Raw genomic sequence first — 22,804 nt, 5'->3', positions numbered from 1 at the left:
GATTACGTCAGCAATTTCAAACGCATTTAATACAACGCGACGTTATTTCGGCATGGTGTGTCATTGGTAATTTAAAATACATTGCAGGCTTAATCATGCCAAACTTCGGCCGCGTTTCTTCGGCCTAGTGTGTTTAGACACTTAGGGTTCCGCACACCAAGTAGAACTCTATTACTGAAACACAGTTTGCTTATCCGTATCGTATGTCATTATTCACTAGACTGTATGTCCGTAACCCTCATCGCTAGACATTGTTAGAGTTAAAATTTAGGTATTCTTTAGGGATCTGTTTGTTTGTGTTTTGTTTCATACATAACATTGTTATTTACAAACCAGTGTCCTTATATTGTTTGAATTTTGTATCATAATATTATTTACAATTTTAATATCATTTACAGTAGAGGTTTACTATCATAAATAGAAAATATTGCTTTCTTCGATATCCGTTCGACCATTTCACGACAGATCTCCAAAGCCATTCAATTAAGCTTATCATTAAAATTTTCCATAAAAGCATACTTTCCGATACGCAGCACGAAACTACCGGAGCGGCGAGTGTGAAACCGGCCTTACGGGTTCCGAGAAAACCGACCAGTCGACTGCCAAACGTCGAGGCCGACGGTACGCGAAAAAAAATCTAACTGTCAAATTTAGAACCGTATTCTATATTCGAAATCAAAACAAATTACCGCATGTTTCAATTACCGATGTTTTATATGTGAAAGTGGTTTGATAAGTGAAAGGCGCTGCAAGTGAGTACAGCCTGATTCTGGCTAGCTTTGAAGATTGCACTCCGTGACCCAGATCTGATATCAATAAGGCTTTCCTTGATCGTGAAATTCGCGGCTCGAATTTGTCAAGTCTTGCCATCGAAATACCCATACTATGGAAGTGTCTATTCGTGTCACAAAATACATGACGCCTTGTGTGTGAATTAGTAGTAGAGTTGTGTGTACTGTGTAAATTGAAAAACTTGGATTAGTCATACAATTTTCGTTGCTCTTATTATGATAGTACAAAAGCCATATTATTTTAATTATTAAGGTGTATCAGAGTTATAATCATTCTATAGGTACTGTATGTATTTCGATCAGTTTGGGTCATAATAATTCATATAAAATTAGGTAGTAAACTGGCCTGCAAAAGGTATAAACTCTAAATATTTGAAAGTAAAAGTTTGATAACAAAACTTTCTTTAAATCTGCAACTTGTAAAAATTATTGTAAGAATAACAGGGAAGGTTTTGATAAAGTTTATATTATATCAATTTTATCAAGCTCAAATATAGACTTAAATTTTGCAGGCCAGTATGTGATTCCCGAGATGGTTGTGATACACGATGTACTCCTGTGTATCGCGACATTAAAAGCAATGGCTTATGAGGCCTCTGTTCGGCCGTGGAAGGCCCTTGGGCCACACAGAGAAGAGCCTGCAGGAGCAGGCACTCGTCGACGTAGCCGTGGTGTAAGCTCACGTGCGAAGTGTGGAAGGGGCTGCGTCCACTACCATCTTTCGGGCGCAGTAGAGACCCACATACTTGCGGGCAGGACCCTCATCCCCCGAAAGATGCTTAAAAGCATTTTCTCGGCGATAAAAAAAAATAAAAAAATAGGCCAGTATGTAATTACGCCTACAAATTATTAATCAATGAAGCCTACAACAAGTCGTATATGAAACGTCAAAATATAAAACTTACACGCTACGAATAATAAAAACTAAGGAAAAGTAACTCCGTCAAAAAACATGCTCCACAATACTTGTCAAAAAAGTGTACCTTAGGTACACATTTCAATACATTTGCAATATTTAGGTGACCTTGAGCGGTACTAGGCTGACGTTACATGACAGATCAAAAGGAACCAAATTTAAAACGGTAATAGTATGGGAGTTACGATTCCTTAGTTTTTATTATTCGTAGCTTACACGTTATAAAAGCTGAACCGAAAATAGACGTAAAAGAAATGGAGGGAACTAGGCCTCAACGAAAGTCTATTCAAGTCGCTTAAATAGGCTTTCCCAGTCTCGCCGGGTATATATTTCTAGCTATACATAGAAACATAATATAATATGTTGCAGTAAGAAGTAGAACTAATCTATAATATTTGATTAGAAAAGAATAATCCATACAGTGACATCTATGTTCAGGGTGTATACAAACGAGTCATTACTACTCGTTTAGTTTTGTATTCAAAATTTCACGGGAACCGTACTTGTCCCGCAAAAATTTATAGTTGTTTAGTCTATATCTATGAAAAGTCACGTAAAAATCACTTCAGTAGCGCTGGAAACTAGCATTATATAGCTTAAAGAATCCCTGTTTTTTTTGATGCGCAGGGGAAACCCATCATGGGTGCCCCGGGTTGAGGATGTGCCTAAGTTAGCTGAAGCACCCCGGGGGTATGTGAGACTCTTACTCACTAAAACCACCTGCAGTTCGCCTTCAGCCATATAAAGGAAGCCTAAAGCCTCCCTGGCGCAGTCGCATCTAATTATGCGAAGTTCAATCGTTTGTGATACGAGTCTCGTAATAATCGCGTTAAAGTATTTTTAAGACTCTTAGTACAAACACAATTTTTTAGGGTGAATCCAAATGAATTTTGTGAGTCGTAAGTCGCAGAATTTCGGTCGCGTTAATTATTTTTCATACTAATTATCCGCCGTACTCAGAGACATTCAATTACGATTAACCTTTAATTTAATGAAGAGTTTGACAGATAATGTATAGGGCATATGTCAAAATTTTGAATTAATTGCATTTAAGTACTTAGGCCGGTATAAATAGTCAGTACCTACTCAAGATGCATCTCGGTCTCAAGACGCGGTTCGGCTCCATGATTGGTCCAAATTTTGACAGCCAACCAATCACAGAGCCTTGAGCCTAGGGCGAAAACGTTTTGAGACTCAAACAATCGGACGAGAATGCCGCGTCCTGCTCTAACAACGTCATTTCACGTTTGTTAGAGAAGGACGCAACATTCTCGTACGATTGTTTGAGATCCAAAACCGTTTCGTGGTACGGGCTCTGAACCGTGTCTTGAGACCGAGATGCATCTTGATTCTTGAGTACTGACTATTTATACCGGCCTAAATGTTCCACTCGGAGTGCTGCAGTATGACTCATAAAATTATGCTAGTGTGAATGAAGTAGGAATTATCTATGAAACTGAATTCAGCAGAATTTCTGCCAACCGAAATTCTGCTACTTTAGATTCACAAAATTACGCTCGTTTGGCTTTACCCTTAGTGTCTAAACACACTAGGCCAAAAATACGCAGCCGAATTTCGGCATGATTATGAATGTAATGTGTTTTAAATGACTGATAAGACACCATGCCGAAATTACATCGCGTCATAGCGTATGCGTAGCGCATTGAAAGGCGTAATCATGCCGATCTTCAGCCACGTATTTTCGGCCTAGTGTGTTTAGACACTAAGGCCCGTACCGTATTTTTGGTCAGTACTTAAGAAGCGCCTCGGCCTCAAGGCGCGGTTCGCCTCTGTGATTGGTCCAAATTTTGACAGCCAACCAATCACAGAGCCTGAAATGTGTCTTGAGGCCGAGGCGCTTCTTAAGTACTGGCCAAAAATACGGACCTTAGACTACCTGAAACATATGTCGATATTATCTCGACATATTTTGTGATGTTGATTTGGTACGCTGTAGTGTGTTAATATTGTATTGGGGTTTATAACCTTCAGTTTTATAAAGTTATAAGTTGTTAAAACATGCGGAGCCATACTTTAAAATTACCCCAGGTGGAAAAAATTACCACCTGATGATGATGGAAGCATGGCTTGATTCGTGTGTAGACACGAATCATTAGAATTAGAAATGAAAGCAAAACTTGTACGTAATTACTACGTTACAACTTACCAACTACAACACTTTTCTCTTGGTATTCTAATGACAGCTCTCATAGTAGAATCTAATGTTAAGATCTATACTAAGGTTGGATTAATATGCGTCTACCCGAACGCGCAGGGCGGTTACCGCGAGATATTAAGCAATTAATGTAGGTATGTACAGTGCTCCCAAAATGATAATGCGCATAGAAATTTTCGTAATTTTTCGGCAACGATCGTATTTCCCGAGCGTCGGAAGACGTTGCTGCAAGCGCTGTTTTAAACTTAACTTTAAGAAAAACACCGCTTTGCAGCGACGTCGTAGGCGCCTGACGTTGCTTGGACGTTACCATGGTAACGCCGCGATGGCTTCCCGGTGAGTTAGCGACAGCGGACAGCCACCGGCTATATGATACCTATATATACGAGTATAAAAATGGATTTTCAAATGTGTTAGTCGCGCTAAAACTCGAAAACGGCTGGACGGATTGGGCTGATTTTAGTCTTAAAATATTCGTAGAAGTCCAGGGGTGGTTTTAAAGTGACACGAAGCTCACTGGGACAGCTAATATACTTCTATTTCCTTTGAAAAAGGTTCGAAATGCAAGTTCATTGTTTGGGGCTCTTACGTTCCATAGATTCGGGTGTTTCGCGACCGCGCCGCCATTTCAATAAATCGTAACATACTATTTGCTTGTGATTTTGCGGTATAGCGGTTATATCAAACCGTGCTATCGCGCCGCCGCATATTAATCCAGTCTCATTGTTCGACTGTATGTTTGTTTGTTTAGACGCGCATATCTCAGGAACTCATTATAATATTATAAGCTACGTTTTTGGGGGAAATGTGCTTACGTATCCCTTGCACTCCAGGGAGGGGCTAGCAAGCTAGGGGCTGGCAGTCTAGGGAGGGGCTCCCCAGTCCCCAGGGGCCGGTGGAGATCGCGCCCGGGCATATCTACTAAAAACAACGGAGTTCCTCCTTTTCTGCTTTTGACCAAGCCATGGGATACGCGGGATACATAATCACAAGATCACCTTTAGTAATAATAACTCCCCTCACCGGTTTTTTTTTATGAAATAAGGGGGCAAACGAGCAAACGGGTCACCTGATGGAAAGCAACTTCCAGCTGCCGGTGCGTTGCCAGCCTTTTAAGAGGGAATAGGGTAATAGGGGAAGGTAGGGATGGAAAGGGAACGGAATAAGGGAGGATAGGAAAGGGAATAGGGTAGGGGGTTGGGCCTCCGGTAAACTCACTCACTCGGTTTCGGTGACGATGGTCGGTTCCATTGAAACCGAGGCCTGTTACGCAGGAGTATTGTTTATAGTGCCCAAGTGTGTGCTCTGTACACAAGAGCACTCTCTATATTTTCTTTGCTCTAACAATCTAGTGTGACGGAAGACCGAAACAACTGGCGAGAGATCAGATGCAGGGCCAACTTTTTCATGGTTCCAGGTGATCAGCCTACATTATCTTAAGCAAACTTGGAAATAATAATATGTTTCCATCGCGGGAATCGAACCCACAACCTCCGAGTCAAACGCCACGCTCTAAACCAAACAATTTAACATGTTTCCAACGCGGGAATCAAACCCACGGCCTCCGAGTAAATAGCCACGCTCTAATACCACTGGATCACGGCGGCGATAAACAATTGACAGTACATAATATCCTATTTCATGTTCCACTCAGTGGATAACTAATATTTTATAATATAAGGACAATAATTACTAATTTTTTCCCCCAGAATTTGTACGAACCTTGTAACTTATCTACTACGACCTACGTCATCTGGCTAATATATCTGGCTATACATAAAATCCATTTTTTTTTCAAATCATATCGCGATCCCAAAAACTCCGTTAATGCAAATAAACCAACTTTTTTAAATTGTTAGTTTCCTAATTTTTTTTATGAAATAAGGGGGCAAACGAGCAAACGGGTCACCTGATGGAAAGCAACATCCATCGCCCATGGACACACGCAGCATCAGAAGAGCTGCAAGTGCGTTGCCGGCCTTTTAAGAGGGAATAGGGTAATAGGGGAGGGTAGGGAAGGGAAGGGAATAGGGGAAGGTAGGGAAGGGAAGGGAATAGGGGAGGGCAGGGAAGGGAATAGGGTAGGGGATTGGGCCTCCGGTAAACTCACTCACTCGGCGAAACACAGCGCAAGCGCTATTTCACGCCAGGTTTCTGTGAGAACGTGGTATTTCTCCGGTCGAGCCGGCCCATTCGTGCCGAAGCATGACTCTCCCACGTATATAATTTCGTATATAATTCATCCCCTTACGTCTTCATTTATCTCTCCAAAAAGTTTAATGCCTATCTTGAGCACAGAAACTAACAGTCACAAAAACTAAACAGTCTATGTATTGTAAGAACGCACGTGTACGGAGTCATAACAAGAACATTTGCATATGAAATAAATCGAAAATATTCTTGTTATTGTTTCATATACCTACTACTTTCTTTAGTATTTTTTTGTTTTTGGGAAAGTGTTTTTTACCTTGTAATTGGAAAGTGGAGTGAATTTTATTGTTCTGAAGACACGATATGGTCGTGTAGTCTAATGACCTTAGAATGACTGAGAATAATGTTAAGTCATTCATTATTTTGATGCTTACTAGCTTTAGAGCCCCCGCAGACCATATACTTTTTGTCGGCCAATAGCTATGTCCACACTATCCACTTTCGTCTTCAATTATTTTAGTCATCTTCTTTCATTCAACTTTAAAGCGCATTCAATTATTGAATGTGCCAACGAACGTAACGCCAACATTGTATTTTTAGTTCAGTTGCAGTGTCTGTCTATTGTAACATGTGCGATGGGAACATTTTACTGGGTGGAATAATATGTGCGGCTTATTTGGTCATAAGAAATGCCAGAAAAAAGACAAAGCGAAAGTTTTGGATACGGTCAGAGGGCATGCGTCGCGGGCATGCCTAACGTGCCCTGTTGACTGCATTATAACGCATGCCCTTGATGACCAAAAAAAAGGCACAGTGTGGACATAGCTAATGGTTCAGTCCCGTAGTATTCAAACATTTTAGTAGCCGGAACCATTTAGGAAAGCAAAATTTTCCACGGAACCTTAAAATAAAAGAAAATGTAATACACTCAAACATAATGAAATTCGTTGTTTAATGGACATTAAATATTTGATTGCAGAAGTGTGTTTATAAATCCTTATTATAAATTAGTGTCCAAGTTCCTTTGTAGAGGCTCTACAAAAATCTCATAAAGGCTCCTACAAAGGCTTTGAACAGTCAGTGACTGGTTAGTTGTAAACAGTAAACGTAGGAAATTACAATTGAACGTTGAATCTACATTTTTTTTATTTGTGCAGGTCCTATATTATGAGTAAGGACTGTAATAAACTAGGACTCACAGGCCACAGCTTACTACTTACTAACGTATCGGCAAAAATTTCTAAGCACCTTATGGTTCAGCGCAAACAACATAAGTTACCATTTTGCCTAACTGTAGTAAAATATGGATGATATTATAAAAAAAATCTAATATAACGTTACAATTTCTCGAAATCTAACCATCCTCTATATAAAATAGTTACGTATTATTATTATTTACAGTATTCAGCAATATACAGTTGACAAGGAAATATTGTCTCTTGATAAAACGTACCCATATTGTAACTCGTTGACGTTGTGAAACTGCAATCGGACTTACCTGTAATCTTAATGTGACATCTAGCCAAGTATTTAATTAAAATGAAAGCGACAAGCTACAGTGCTTTTTGAGGACAGCACTGCAACTGTGAGAGTAAAAATAATCACATTAGTTATACAATTATAATGTCACTTGTCGAGGACAGAACTTTTTGCCAAGTAGTATTTGGTAGAACTTTTGTAGCGGTAGTGGTAAATTATGACACAGTTAAACAATTTTCACTTATAATACCACAAGAGCTTTACCAGAGAAAATTTTCAAAAAATTATCAGTATAATACCATGTAGGTTGTACCACGTGACGTCGAATGGTGCAATTCTATTGGTCGATATTTGGGTCGGAAAAATAATCACTAATATTAGTCAGTCAGTTTTATACTGCTTGAACTCCGAGAATAGCTTCGATCTTTATGTCCAAATTGACGTTAGGGCTCTATCACATTGTACCATCGAACAAATTGATTCCTAGGCAGTTGACGGGCCTACGTCATTTGGTCCGATTATGTCAATTCAATATTAGTCTGCTGGGTTTGACGTAACGCAACCAAATTACTTAAGTCCGCCATCTGCATATGAATCAACCTCTCTGATAGTACATTATATATTAGGCACTAGATGTCCCGCGCAGCTTCGCCCGCGATAATTAGGAATTTTACGGAAACCGTATATTTTCCCATAAAAAATAGCTCCCTTCACGTGGTCTACTCTATATCTGTGGCAAATGTTGCCATAAAAATTGCTCCAGTAGTTCGTGAGATAAACCCTTTCTAATATTTCCCCCGTTTTTCCCACATTTTCCTGAGTTTCTTTGGTCGTATTAGTATTAGCGTGATAATATATAGCCTATAGCCTTACTCGATAAATGAGCTATCTAACACTGAAGTAAGTTTTTAAATCGGACCTGTAGTTTCTGAGATTAACGTGTTCAAGCAAACATACTCTTCAGATTTATAATATTAGGTAGGTATAGATTTTTTGTAATTATATATCACTTGACAAACTCGAGTCTCGATCTAAAAGTCTATGAAAAGTACCAATAACAGGGTCATTATAGGCTCATATTAGTCATAACCATGGGACGATGCATAATATAATATGGTACTGATGATGATGATGATGAATGTAATTTGCATAGTAGCATATGCTTTCCGTTCTTAAAACAACGCCGAAACTCCCAAACTTGTGTCTATAAAGAATCAGGAGTTTTCTCAGCACCTTCCGAACCACTCAAAGTATTAAGTAAAGAAATCTTTCAAATGTCAATGTATACGCCTATACAATAAAATCCCAGAAAACGTCCAAAATCTTTCAATTAATAAATATAAAAAAGTTGTTAAAGAACGTTTGTGTGCTAAAGCTTATTATAAGGTAACTGATTTTCTGAATGACAGCACACCTTGGGAAAAATAAGCTGACAAACCATAGGCCGCTTCTATAATATAATTAATGGTACTACATTTTTACATTTAGTGTAATTTAGCTTAAGCTATTATTGTTATTTTCCACCTTTTTGGTAAAAGGTGCGAGTGCGAGTTTCTTACGCCGGTTCTTCTCGGCGGGGTAGTTCCCGAACCGGTGGTAGGACTCATGTAGGCACGACGTTCTAAAAGTGTCAACTTTGTTAACCTACTTAGAAATAAATATTTTTCATTTCATTTCATTTCCACGGTATACCAGGTATACCTCAGTGCACAATCTTACTTGTTGATAGTATATGCTTAGAATACTTCTCACGAAACCGAAGTCATCACATGTTTTCCTATAAATGTTGAGGAGTTCCCTCGATTACTTATGGATCCTTCATCAGATCATCACTTTTGTGAATGTAATACCAAATTGAGATAATACCCTATATACCAAAAGAAAAATTTTGAAAATCGGTCAACAAACGGCGGAGTAATCGTTGAACATAAAAAAACGAACATAACACCTCCCCCATTTTGAAAGTCGGTTAAAATTGTAGCCTATGTATTATTCTGATGTATAAGTTATATTATTGTAAGTTTCATTAAAATCCTTTCAGTAGTTTTTGCGTGAAAGAGTAACAAACATCCATACATCCAAACAAACTTTCTCCATTATAATATTAGTAGAATTAGTAGGATGTAGACGAAAATCAAATCGTCTACTTATAGTAATTACTAATTTATAGTAATCTAATAAATATTATGATCATCGAGCAATCGCCAGTGCGAAGACTTTTAACGTATGTAATTTATGTAGGTATGCATGTAATTACTAAGCAGTATATGCTTATTTCAATTTTTTTTTCACAGGGTAACTATCAAGTCGATATGTCACAATTCGACAATAATCTACGAACACGATGAGGTCGGTGGAACATGGACCATGGGACACCACAGATTGTCCTTCACAGAACAAATATCCCACAAGACTCGAAGAAAGAAAAAATATTTGTCCTACACAAAATCCAAAATACGACAAACAAACAGAAAGTACAAATGAGGATAACAAAGTTATAAATATAAGACACAGAAAGTCATTCTCAAAATGGCTTTCGTCAATATGGCGTAGCGACATAAAATGGCGGAATACAAAATGGTGGTACGACACAAGATGGCGGGTGCATTTACGAATGCTGCTAACGTTGATTATACTGAGCGTCACTGGAAAAGCTGATGCTGAAGGTAAAATTAATAACTACATGTTGCCCGCTACTCCGTTGCGCCAAAACGAGTTTATCGCGCCGGAACCGTACATTTATCCAGAACTAAACGAGAGGCATTCAATCCCAGTTCGCTCGCTTATACTGTTTTTAATTTTTACATCACCTTCATAACTATTGTGCATAGTTATATACACATAATATTTTGTTAAAAATCACGAATTCGAAGTCTAGCATTTTCTTTATTTGACCCCCCCCCCCCATATAAAAACCTGGCTACGTTCATGCCTATGTTCTTTCCCGGTTCGGTTCACGGTTCAGTGGTTTCAACGTGAAGAGTGACAGAAGAGTGTGAGAAGTGACAGACCTACTTACGCATATTTTATAATATAACTTATAAGTATTGATAATGACAATAATTAAATCTTCCCTATGCTAGACCATGAAGAATTACTATGATTGTAAAGCATCTTTAACAATACGAGTGTACCCCTTATGCGCGTTCTTGACTTCTTGTAGGTATTGGCCCAACATGAGCCAACGTGTAGAGGTCGTATAGGGTCAATTGAGACCGCGTAGATGCATTTCTAAATTTGTACTGAATTTACAGATTTTGTTAGCGTGAGACGTGTTGCAAATCTGTCAAATCCATACAAATTTAAAAAGCATTTAAGGTCTATACAGATGGACCGTATTTCAACTGCAATCCAACTGCAAATTGCAGTTCAAGTGCAGTTTGAATGCAGTTGTCACGACTGCAATAGAACTGCAAACTAAACAGTTTACACGACTGCACGCCAACTGCAACTGAACTGCAATCCGACTGCCTGTTTGGTTTGCAGTTCTATTGCAGTCGTGTCAACTGCATTCAAACTGCACTTGAACTGCAATTTGCGGTTCGATTGCAGTTGAAATGGGGCCGTCTGTATAGGCCCTAACTGGTCGCGTTGTACCTAGGTAAATATCGTCAGCTGGCTTTTAATACGTATAATATTGTAAAATGAGCTTTGAGGAAAATAATTCTCAACTTTCTTCAGTCCTAAAAATTTAATTAAAATGTGAAATTCAAAATATCTGTTCAAATTAAAACTCAGCAATAAATCTTACTATGCCGATTAGCGCCTAGGAGGAGTTACAATTTATGGCTCTATCTTCGAAATTTACTGGTATTTTATAAAATATGCCAATAAAATTCATTGGTCTATACTCTAGACTATTAATTAATAATATAGGTAGTTGAATATGTCAGTCTGTCTATCACTTTTTACGTTGAAAAAAGCTGTAACGTTTTTCGATACTTTAATCCCGGGAAAGGACATGGCCTATAATAAGTTTTTCTAAAGGGCAACTTTCACGGGCGTAGCCAGGCGGAGAGTTTTGGGGGTTCAAACCCCAAGGGTTATTTTATGTACTTTTATTCCTTTTATTTTCTTGAAGCAATTTTTGTTATTTGCATGGGCAAGCGCCGCCGTATACTATTTTTTTCATACATAAGTAAAAAAAGTTACTCTTTCAGCGCTGCCACTTTCTCAGCGAACTTGATGTAGGGTAACCATAAATAATTAATTAGTTTTGTCACACAGTATACTAATAATTGTAGTTTATCAAATCCAGGCATAACGAGCAGGGTTCTGGCATCGTTTTTCGGGTACCCGTCTACATGCAGCATTGGGGCGGAGGTCCGAACGTGTACCCTATCGATAACCTGCTGGCTGCAGGGTGGAACGAGGGTCAGAGGGTGCGGGAGCAGCTGGCTGTTCTCATGCTGCATAGCCCCGGAACCTGGGAGAAACGACTTTGATAATAAGTAAGTAAACCTTAAGCGCTAAGAAGAGAGCGTATTTCCTCTCAAGAGGCTGGCAACGCACCTGCACTCTGCAGTCTTCTAATGTTGCGAGTGTCCATGGGCGACGGTAGTTGCTTTTCATCAGGTGACCCGTTTGCTCATTTGCCCCTTATTTTATTAAAAAAGTATACTTTTCTAAAGTACTTAATGGAGTTTGCACCGGGGAAGTTAAGGACTTATCAGAGAGAGAGCGGTCACGCGGGCAAGCGTTCAAGCGGTCAGTTTTGCGTTCTTTGTGTTGTATTACGATTATATAGATATACTCACACAGGGGGCGTTCTGACCGCGTCAGAATTCCTCCTGAACTGACCGCTCGAACGCAGAACGCTTGACCGTGTGACCGCTCTCTGTCTGACAGATCGCTCAGTAATTTTACCGGGTTATCTCAAATGCCAACGGATCATAACCAATATTGAATTGATATGATCCGACCAAACGACATGGGTCTGTCGTGGGCCTATGGATCATTTTCCTCGATGGTACTCCCAAAGTGATAATGCGCATAGAAATTTTCGTAATTTTTCGGCAACGATCATATTTCCCGAGCTACGGAAGATGTCGCTGCAAGCGCTCTTTTTAAACTTAACTTTTAGAAAATCACCGCTTTGCGGCGACGTAGAGGCGTCTGACGTTGCTTGGACGTTACCACGGTAACGCCGCGATGGCTTCCCGGTGAGTTATAGCACTTATTGACGGATCGGCGACAGCGGACAGCCACCGGCTATATGATATTTACTTCTATTTCCTTTGAACAAGGTGTAAAATGCAAGTGCATTGCTTGGGGCTCTTACGTTCTTAGATTAGCGAAGATTTGCATGCGCATTATTAATTTGGGAGTACTGTACTATGTTGATGGACCAATATTGGTTTCAGGATACCAACATCGGAGTGGAGGTACAAGGTGGTGCCGCCGAAGCTGCGACAGGTCCCGCAGAGGAGCGTCGTGCCCACCAACGTCTTCCGAAGACGGGTGGATGATGATGTTAACCAGGTTAGTAATTTTAGGAGTGTTATTTAGCTACTAAAGAATAATATAGTAATTTGCCACTTAGAGGACTATATATTTGAAAGAAAATATACCTTGCAATGAACCATATTACAACCGTACACAGCAATGAACCATACAACCAAACCAAACTATGCAATTGAGGCTTTTATCGAAGTGATTCCATTGATGTCATCAGACTTCAGAGATGTCGCTACGTAGTATCAACTCAAAACTGTTATTAACGATCTTAACCAAGCGGTTAAAATTGATTTTTTTCTGTGTTAACCGGTAATTAACCTATTTTCTACGGTTAATTAACTGAGTGACTTGAAATAATTATTTATCGTAAGTTGCACCACAATGCAATTATTAAAAATAATAATATTTAAAAAAATATTATGTAAAATGTTCGTATTGTGATTTAGTAGTTCCCAGGTAGGCAAGATTTGAAATAAATAAAATATTTAAATTGTGATTATGTATGTTTATTAATTACCACGTAATCAAAACAAAAGGTTTTTCTATTATAATAAAAAAGTATTTAAGTATATTAGGCAAAGGGGTCGTATTCAGCGATCTCGCATTCGATATCACTGCAATCAGTGCTGTCTGGGTCTGATTCAGAATTTGTTACATTATCTATGCTTTCTCTCCGGAACAAGTTTAAATTGGCCCAAACGGACATTAACTTCACGGTTCTAGGATTACGTAGCTGGTCCCTAATTTTGGTGTGATTGTTTAAAGAAAGGCTCAAATTATGTTCCGAAGCAGGAATAGATGGGGGCACACTCAGAATTTTGATCGCTATTTTAGCAATGTTTAAGCTAGAAGCAAAAGTTTTCCACCATATTCTGGGTTCCAACTCTTTGACTGGAGTCCATATCGCTTTGGTTTCGTCAAAAAAGTTCTCTTTTGCCCTAAATTCCGCCATTTCTTTAAGTATTGTAGAAGCTTCAATGCCCGACGACTTAGAAACTTGTTGCAAATATTCTGCAGCCGTACATATCTCGTCGTCACTCAAACAAACCCCGCAATATTGTGGATCAAGTAGGTGTGCAGCGTAGTGAATAGGCTTCACGCAAAATTCTTTAATTTTTTGCATAATTGACAATATCACATATTTGTCCGGTTCGCTTAAAAACGCTGCCGTTTCCAATTTAGTGGGTAATTCTTGGCTCAATGAATTGAAAATGAAAGGCACATCTGAAAGTAGGGCATTGCTTTTTTCAGACATCAAAATTGACTTCGTAATTGGTTCAAGAACTTTAAGCACCTCGTCAACTTTTTTCCATAACTGGCAGTCAAAAATAATAGTCTGTATTTGCGATTCCACGATGGTTTCATGACATAGCAACTCGAGGGCCTTTCTATTATCCTTAAAGGACTTAAGCGTATTAAATGCCCTGCTCCATCTCGTCTTTGAAAATAATTTAAGACTTGCTCTCGTTCGACCGTATTTTTTAGTTTGAAACTTTTCAAATGATGCCAGTATAACGTGTGACTTTTTTATGTATCGGATAACTGTGATCGTTTGACGGAGGACCTCCTCAAAAACAGTTTGCTTAAAAATATCTCTACACGCTAAATTTAAAGCATGACTTACGCATCCTACGCACGTAATACGAGGGTATTTAGCTTTTACATTTACCCAAGCTGATTTCATATTAGCGGAATTATCAGTTACTACGGCAACGAATTTCTCGGGGCCGACTTCTTTAATAATTCGGATTATTTTTTCACTCAAAAAATTATCTGTTTCTTGGTAAGTTTCAGGGTACATGGCATCATAAAAAATTTGTTTCGGCGTTGTAATCATAAATTTTATCACTCCTTTCCCAATAACTTTTGTCCAACCATCACAAATTAGACATAGAGATACAGCTTTGGTGAGCATATTACCAATTTCGTTTTGAACTCGCGTGAACTCAGTTTCCAAAAGTGGATTACTTAAATTATGAGTGGACGGCACTCTATAAGATGGTATTAAAACTTTGAAAACATCTTTCCAATATTCATCTTCTAAGAGCGACAACGGAACTCCACTAGCATAAATAGCTCTCGCAATAATAGCATCAATTTCTACCTGATTAACAGATGAAACATCGTTTGTCATCTCGAAATCGCATGGTGACGATGTTTTTTCTACGGCATAAGTGACTGTATTTGTTGTCGTCTCCGAATCGCATGGCGTCGATATTTTTTCTATGGCGTAAGTGATTGCATCTGATGTACTCGCTGACAATGATTCCGTCGGTGACGGCGATCTTGATGCTGGTGACATAGCCGGAGTTGGTTTAATACTATCGCGTTTACCACTTTTTTCAGCACCATACAGTTTTTTCACCTCGGATGGACAATTTTTACATTTTAATATATGGTCTCTTAGTCTCGTTGCCTGGGCTGACTTATATTCCAAGTTACAGTAGTTACAAGTAACATGTTTTTTATTACCACTCACAGACACTGTTAAATAATGTTCCCAAATAGTACCAGTATTCCGCGGCATATTTAATTCACAAAACATAAAACATACACCATAAACAAACGTTGTTATACGTTCATTGCAAGCGCCAGACTAAAATATACCGAACACTCGTCACTCCGACGGCCGACCTCCGTCGCCGCGTGCCTTGTGCGCGGCGCGCCTCTCTCCCGCTCAGACGCGACGTTGCCTCTTCGCTCGATCGGAGCGGCAACGTCGCGACTTGCGTGACGCGTCGCATCGTACATAGTTATTAAGCAAGATAAGCTGTTGTATAAGCTAGTACTACTGTTGTGTAAACTTGTACTTACATATTTAAATTTTAAATCTAACTTCATCATTTAGAGTTTAGACAATGATTTTAATATTTTTGCAAGTGGTTAACTACTTACAAAATATATTTTTTTGTTGTCGCAGTCGGATAATTAACGGTTAAATAACTGCATTTAATCGGTAACCACGTAGGTTAAAACCGGTTGCTGATGAGTTTTTTGACGACTACTTCTAGTCAAAACACTGTCAGAGTGCGGCGCGGCGGCGATCGAAAGTAACTCATTAATAAAGATTAAATGTCTTATAATAAAGCTTATTATTATTAGAGTCTGGCTAGCGAAAGATGAGACTGGAAAAAGGCGGCAAATTCAAAAAATCGACGCATAACAACCCTGTCTATAGGCGGCATTATAGTTTTGTTCTACGAACTACGAAAAATAAAAACTAAGAAACCTTAATATTCGTAGTTCTTAGATCAAAACTATAATTCCGGCTATAGACAGGGTTGTTATACGTTGATTTTTTGAATTTGCCGCCTTTTTCCAGTCTCATCTTTCGCTAGCCAGACTCTATTATATTGATGTTTGATGACATTATCGGTCATTGCCCTATAAATTATTTTTCACTGCACAGTGCACACTCGAAAATACTAGCTGTAATGTTAATAATTTTTAGTTTAAACTAGTAATTTTTAAGAATAGTAATCTTAAGGTGACGCCTTGATTGACTTGATGACGGCAGCGGGGCTAAAATGGTCGTTTTGAAGAACCATGATATGAATCATAAAATTATTCATTTTTCTAAAATCGCAAAATGCAACTCTGCTTGCAATTCATTTTTGTATTTTTGTAATGATTTGACATTTGTCAGTTTGACAGTTTTGACAATTCATTTGCTGAATTGATTGAGAGGAATTGCTAAATGTGACCATTTTAGCCCCGCTGTAGCGATATCGATTTTTCTCAGGAATGACTAAAGCTAAGAAATTAAAGTTCATTGTCAGTATTCATCATGTATTTGTCTTTGAATTAACCAAAGCTAAACACGATTGGTCAACTTTTATAACACAGAATAATCAATCAAAAAGACCCCTCCAAAAAATTCCTATTTTGCCCAACAGAGGAGAGTGATTTAAGCTTCCATTTGTACATAGATTGTTTCAAGCATACACGTTTTTAATTTGCCCATAGCTTATATGAAATGTATTTATGGTTTTTAAATTACGCGACAAAATTAATTTTGTCGCTTACGACCTTTCCATTTTTTGCTATTTTATAGATTGCTTGTTTTCTATGAGAGGCCGGGCCAGCCTCTCATAGAAAACAAGCATCTAAAACATATCCAACACGGTTTTTTACTTTAACGCGGCGTCACTTTAAATACGTATAGGACATAGGTACTTGTTTTGAAATGTAAAGTTCGACAACTTCTGTGGCTCAACATCGTCTGTTCGAATCCCACCGAGACGGAAAAAAAAGTTTTCTGTGTTCCTGGGTCATAGATGTGTATTAAATATAATATTATTGTGTATATTATAATAAAAATCTGAAATGTAATTGTTTAATATAAAAGTATTAAATAATATATTTCCGTTGTCTGGTATCCGTAACAAAAGTCCTTCACGTACTCTATAATATATTATTATAAGATTTGGGGACACGGTAGTGCCCCCGCCAAGTCGAGCATTGTATTATCTATGGGTACTTAGCACGGGGCCAGACTGACGTGTTCCATAGATATATAATTATTACTTATTTAAAAAAAATAACATTTAAGTAGTCAATCCTAATCAATATTACTGTGTTCTTTTCAGGTCGACTGCGGTCTTCCACTGTCCAGGATACTGCAGAAGAGAATCATCGGTGGAAGAGAAGCGAGGTTCGCGGAGTTCCCCTGGCAGGCACACGTCAGGATATCGGAGTACCAGTGCGGAGGAGTACTAAGTAAGAGATGAATTTCAGTTTCACTATCCTGATGCCATGCCACACGACGCGGTTCGGCACCGCACCGGTGTCCGTCTCACCGGACTACCGGCCACACGGTCAGTGCGGCACCGCAACGTTTTGCAGTACTGTAGCAGCTACGGACTCGAGCTCCCGGCGTCCCCGCCTCATCTCGATTCCGGTGCGCGTGCGGTGCAGCGCCGCGCCGGAGCGCACCGGACGCGCGGCGCCGAGTGCCATACCCACGGAGCTAATACTAAGACCACACCATCCATTTTTATAATGAAAACCGGCGTGAAACAGCGCTTGCGCTGTGTTTCGCCGAGTGAGTGAGTTTACCGGAGGCCCAATCCCCTAACCCCTACCCTATTCCCTTCCCTACCCTCAACTATTCCCTTCCCTTCCCTTCCCTACCCTCCCCTATTACCCTATTCCCTCTGAAAATGCCGGCAACGCACTTGCAGCTCTTCTGATGCTGCGAGTGTCCATGGGCGACGGAAGTTGCTTTCCATCAGGTGACCCGTTTGCTCGTTTGCCCCCTTATTTCATAAAAAAAAAAAAAAAAAATTTAGGACACCATGTATTTCTATGAATAAAATTCGTTAGCTTCATCACAGAACTAGTAGGACGATTTATATAATTATAATAATAGTGGGTAAATTAAAAATATCTTTAACCACTTTGTTTTAACCACTAAATTGGACTTTTTAAATTAATAATTGTTTAATGTTTTGAAGACTAGTTTACACTTTCCTCGCTAGATGGCGCTTTATCTCATCTAAAACTAGTAAAATTAGTTCGGTTAAAATTAAGAACATTGGAATGCAGGTCGAATTTTGTTTCATTTTAATTCACCAGTCACTTACTAGAGTGATTTGAAGCAGCTGATTTATAACGAATCATATTAACAAAAGCTTTATTATCTCTTTGAAAAATATCCATTGTACTCTCAGAGAAGTCGATTCCTAGGCAGATGGCGGACCTACATAATTAGGTCATGTTATGTCATACACATAACACAGCCGACAGATTACGACTCATATTGGATTGACATAACCCGGCCAAACGACGTGGGACCGACCGCCATCTGCCTGATTAAACTTGTCTGATAGTACCAATCTCTCAAAATGTGAAACTCTGACAGTTTCCAGGAGATACGTGGCTACAGCCGCCCACTGCGTGTCGCGAGCTCGGCCGCGGGACATCGCCGTGTGGTTGGGGGCGTTGGACACCACCGCTGGGTCACACACTGCGAGGAAACTGGGGTTAGCTCCATAGCATTATTGTTTTAGGACAAGGACTTTAATTATCCGCAAATTCGTTGTCAATAAGGATTTTTGATATTTCATTTGCCACCAGATGCCACTATGTAGCCTTAGGGTCTATCGTGTATAACTGCTGTCATATGTCACGATAGTTGTGTCTATTTGACACGATAGACCCAGGCTACATAGCGGCATCTGGTGGTAAATACCAAATAGAATAGCAAACACCCTCATTTAACTCAATTAGCTAAACTATAGAGTTTAAGACAGTGCAGAGAAATGTTGTCTTGTTTCTCATACTCGTATTTTATAATAAAGACCTGTCAGGTTAGAAACGGGGCTCTAAAAAGACAAAACTTACCAATTTTTTTAAAGTTTAATGAAAGAATTAAAAGACAATTATTTCTTTTTCGTTCAGTCGTTGCAGTCACCCTCAAATATTTTGAGGCGTCCTTGTTCAAAAGCAACCTTGTTGATATTTTCGTTCTTACTTTATACTGTCTCACTGCTGGGAACTTAAAACCTAACCAGGGTCTTCCATGACACAAATGGACCAGCGTAGCTGATTACGGTCCAACCCCCACCCCCTTAATATTATGTCGACACTGTAACACGTATCATAGAATATTTTTAAACAACTTACTATTTTTTACAGGGTGGTCCAGAAAATCCTCCATCCCCTCTTCCAGTTTCGTATGACTCAGCCCGACAGATACGACATAGCGCTGCTGAGGCTGTCTCGACCCGTCATCTACACTAGTCACATCCTACCGATCTGTCTGCCGGAGTTGGACCTGGAGCTGCGAGGGAAGTCGGGGGTGATCGCTGGGTGGGGCAAAACCGACACCAGTACAGGTCACACTGGTACCAACCTGTTGAGATCTGCCACTGTTCCTATTTTAAGTAAGTGTATAGTAAAGTAAATATAAATAGGAGCAAAGCTTTATAGATTTGCGTTACATCGTCGGAACAACACATTTTGTGCTGCATCTGCGTTGCGAAGATACGCTGCAAAACGATACAAGGTTCAAACACTTACGGATTTTGTCGCGGAGCACTTTGATTAATCCCGACGTTTCGGCTACTTTACAGCAGCCATGGTCACGGGTGGACTGAGGTGACAGGCGTCCAATTTATTGAAGTTCTTAACTACCCGAAGATTCATTAATTTTTGTTTGCGTTCCGATCTACGCAGAACGAACTCACAGTGTCATGTAGCCGAGGTTTCCTAGATTTGTGCTTTAGCTTATTTATCACTGGATCCCAACTAGATCTTAGGGTAGTTGAAGAACTTCAATAAATTGGACGCCTGTCACCTCAGTCCACCCGTGACCATGGCTGCTGTAAAGTAGCCGAAACGTCGGGATTAATCAAAGTGCTCCGCGACAAAATCCGTAAGTGTTTAAACCTTGTAATAATATAATGAGTGATACTCGCGTAAACTTAAGAAATCATTATGAAAACAATACAAGTTAGAGTCAGCGTAGTTAGGTAATCTTCTTCTACTACAGCTGTACCAGCACATCCGATGATGCAAAGCATCAATAAAACGTTGCCAGAAACCATTGCTGCGTCTTTATACTACACTGCAACGGAGCAATGTGTCCTAAACACAATATCAAAATATGCAATGCTGCAAATCTTTAAGAGATGACTTCTTAAAGTATTAACCGTCGTTCGTATATTATTTTTTAGGTACAGAACAATGCATCGCTTGGCACAAGAGCAAGCAGATATCTGTGGAGATACACTCGGAGATGATCTGCGCGGGACACTCTGATGGCCACCAGGACGCCTGTCTTGGTAACGTTTTAACTGATTTGTTCAAAAAAGTTAGATTATCCATTTAATGTAAAATAAGCGCAAGCTTTCTTACCATATTGGCATATTGCTTAAACACCGTACATACTTGCTGCAACTTGTTTAACTTTTTACTCTTACTTAAGTCCTAAGAATGTTTAAAAGAAAGAAAGGGATTAAAAAGGACAAAAGCGCTTCAATTTTTAGAATCTATAATAGGGTTTTTCTGATGGATGGACTTGGAAACAACAAACTTGATAATTCCACTACCCACTTTTCTTCCGTTATATTATGCGTTGTGACTTTCTTAATTCTACTTATCTTCTTTACAGGTGACTCCGGAGGCCCTCTTATAGTATTGGATAATGGGAGATACTATCTAGTAGGGATCACATCTGCGGGATTCGGCTGTGGCGTGGATCACCAACCAGGGATCTACCACAACGTCAAAATAACCACTAACTGGATCAAAGATATCATATCTCCTATTGCCAATTATATCGACTTTTGAGATGTTGAAAAAGTATTAGATTGTGATGGAGCGTGACGAAATAGAATTTGGGGTGACATGGAAATTATGGTTAAGATCACAATAAGATGTAGAGCTCTTGACTAAAAAACCTTCTCACCAATCGTGTCAGTTATTGGCCCCCTGGGGTATGCCGTATGGGAGTATAGATCTTGCAATCTACGAGCGCGCGGCACCCTTAGTTGTGTGAGTGACCATATCTACACACGCATACATGGCTCGCTCGCTACTGACTGCTCCGTCAGGTAAGCACACTTACGAAAATGTCTATATTACAATTACAACTACAAATAAAGGCTACGCGCATTCGTAGATTGCAACAACTATAACAGAACGAGAGAGTGCTCTTTTGTATGTAGATTTGTGTACAATGTACTATCAAAGTTGATTCTTAGACAGACGGGGGACCTACGTAGTTTGGTCGCGTTACGTCAAACCTAACCGACAGATCACAAACATTGAATTGATATGACCCGATCAAAATATGACGTTGGTATGTCAACTGGCTATGAATCAATTTCCTCGATGATATTATCAGAGAAGTGCAGACCTGCGTAATTTGGTTGCGTTATGTCAAACTCCGCTCACCAGACCGCGACTGATATTGAATTTAAATAAAGTATAAACCAACCGAATGACGTAGGTCCGTCAACTGGCTATGAATAATAGTAATGCGAGTATCCATGGGCGACGGAAGTTGCTTTCCATCAGGTGACCCGTTTGCTCGTTTGCCCCTTATTTCATTAAAAAAAAAATCTTCGGTGGTACATTGAAATTACACTTGGGCACCGACCACTGTAAAATCACTCCTACGTAGCTGGCCTTCAATATGGGAACCATCACCGAAACCAGCGAGGGAGTATTATCATACCTTTGTTCCTATTGCAATAGTTTTATGACCCGTCTTGTCCTACAAGACATGTCGATGATCTGATTAATGTATTAGACAACAATATGATCTGAAATTAAAGTTGATTTGTTCAAACTCAGTACAAAATCCATTTTCCACGACATTATTATTTATCCTTATTATACTATTTAGTACCTTGATCTGTCTTACCTGATTCGTTTTTTTCATGTCACCTAATTTCTATTATACTGACTTGAAGAGATTATTTTTAAAATAATATTTATTAATTGTAAATATTCTATTTATTCCTAGCTAAGTGTAGTGTAGTCAGTCATTAGGATCTGTAGTCGCTTTCACGAAATCTCACTTTTGTTCGACTTGCCATTTCTGTCTGTTTGTCCATTTGATCTCCTATTTTGTTTTGAGAATTAAAATTGGGTGTGATTGTTTTGTTTTTTTTTTGTTATTTCTTCCTATTTCCTTTGGCCTCTTATTCATTTGGAGCGTTCTAAACTAATATTTTATCTATCTTCATAATTAAAAGTTCAACCGCGCCTTTATTGAATCAGCTTCTTATAAAAAAAAAAAAAGTATATCGAGACTATCTTAAGTAATTTGTAAATATCGTTTTATTCTTGACGCCACACTATTTTTAAAACAAGAAATTTTTA

The 22,804-nt window shown here is 39.1% G+C and overlaps 1 protein-coding gene and 1 long non-coding RNA gene across 3 annotated transcripts; both read left to right on the top strand.

The window, feature by feature from the left end:
- Positions 1-615: 615 nt before the first annotated feature.
- On the top strand, positions 616-21,388 carry LOC121739778 (plasminogen). Of its 2 annotated transcripts, none has more exons than XM_042132343.1 (10): positions 616-752; positions 2,081-2,082; positions 9,808-10,179; positions 11,772-11,964; positions 12,877-12,985; positions 17,560-17,689; positions 18,834-18,954; positions 19,610-19,857; positions 20,650-20,757; positions 21,087-21,388. In XM_042132343.1, the coding sequence occupies exons 3-10, from the start codon at positions 9,858-9,860 to the stop codon at positions 21,263-21,265; spliced, it is 1,410 nt and encodes a 469-aa protein (XP_041988277.1). In that variant the 5' UTR covers positions 616-752; positions 2,081-2,082; positions 9,808-9,857; the 3' UTR covers positions 21,266-21,388. The 2 variants fall into 2 exon arrangements, with proteins under 2 accessions (XP_041988277.1, XP_041988276.1); XM_042132342.1 differs by having other exon boundaries at positions 12,877-12,994.
- On the top strand, positions 7,656-21,644 carry LOC121739779. The gene is made up of 3 exons (XR_006037492.1): positions 7,656-7,666; positions 8,147-8,148; positions 21,428-21,644. It is a non-coding gene; the product is annotated as an uncharacterized LOC121739779 (long non-coding RNA).
- The last annotated feature ends 1,160 nt before the right edge of the window (positions 21,645-22,804 follow it).

This window comes from Aricia agestis, chromosome 2 (genome assembly GCF_905147365.1).
Source record: "Aricia agestis chromosome 2, ilAriAges1.1, whole genome shotgun sequence".
NCBI classification, from domain to species: domain Eukaryota; kingdom Metazoa; phylum Arthropoda; class Insecta; order Lepidoptera; family Lycaenidae; genus Aricia; species Aricia agestis.
This window is presented reverse-complemented; position numbering and strand designations above follow the sequence as displayed.

Bases quoted from the DNA above. Each gene is read 5' to 3' on its own strand.
- LOC121739778 (XM_042132342.1), top strand. From the start codon at position 9,858: ATGAGGTCGGTGGAACATGGACCATGGGACACCACAGATTGTCCTTCA. The intron at 12,995-17,559 runs GTTAGTAATTTT...TGTTCTTTTCAG, and splicing joins TGGATGATGATGTTAACCAG to GTCGACTGCGGTCTTCCACT. The intron at 18,955-19,609 runs GTTAGCTCCATA...TATTTTTTACAG, and splicing joins CACACTGCGAGGAAACTGGG to GGTGGTCCAGAAAATCCTCC.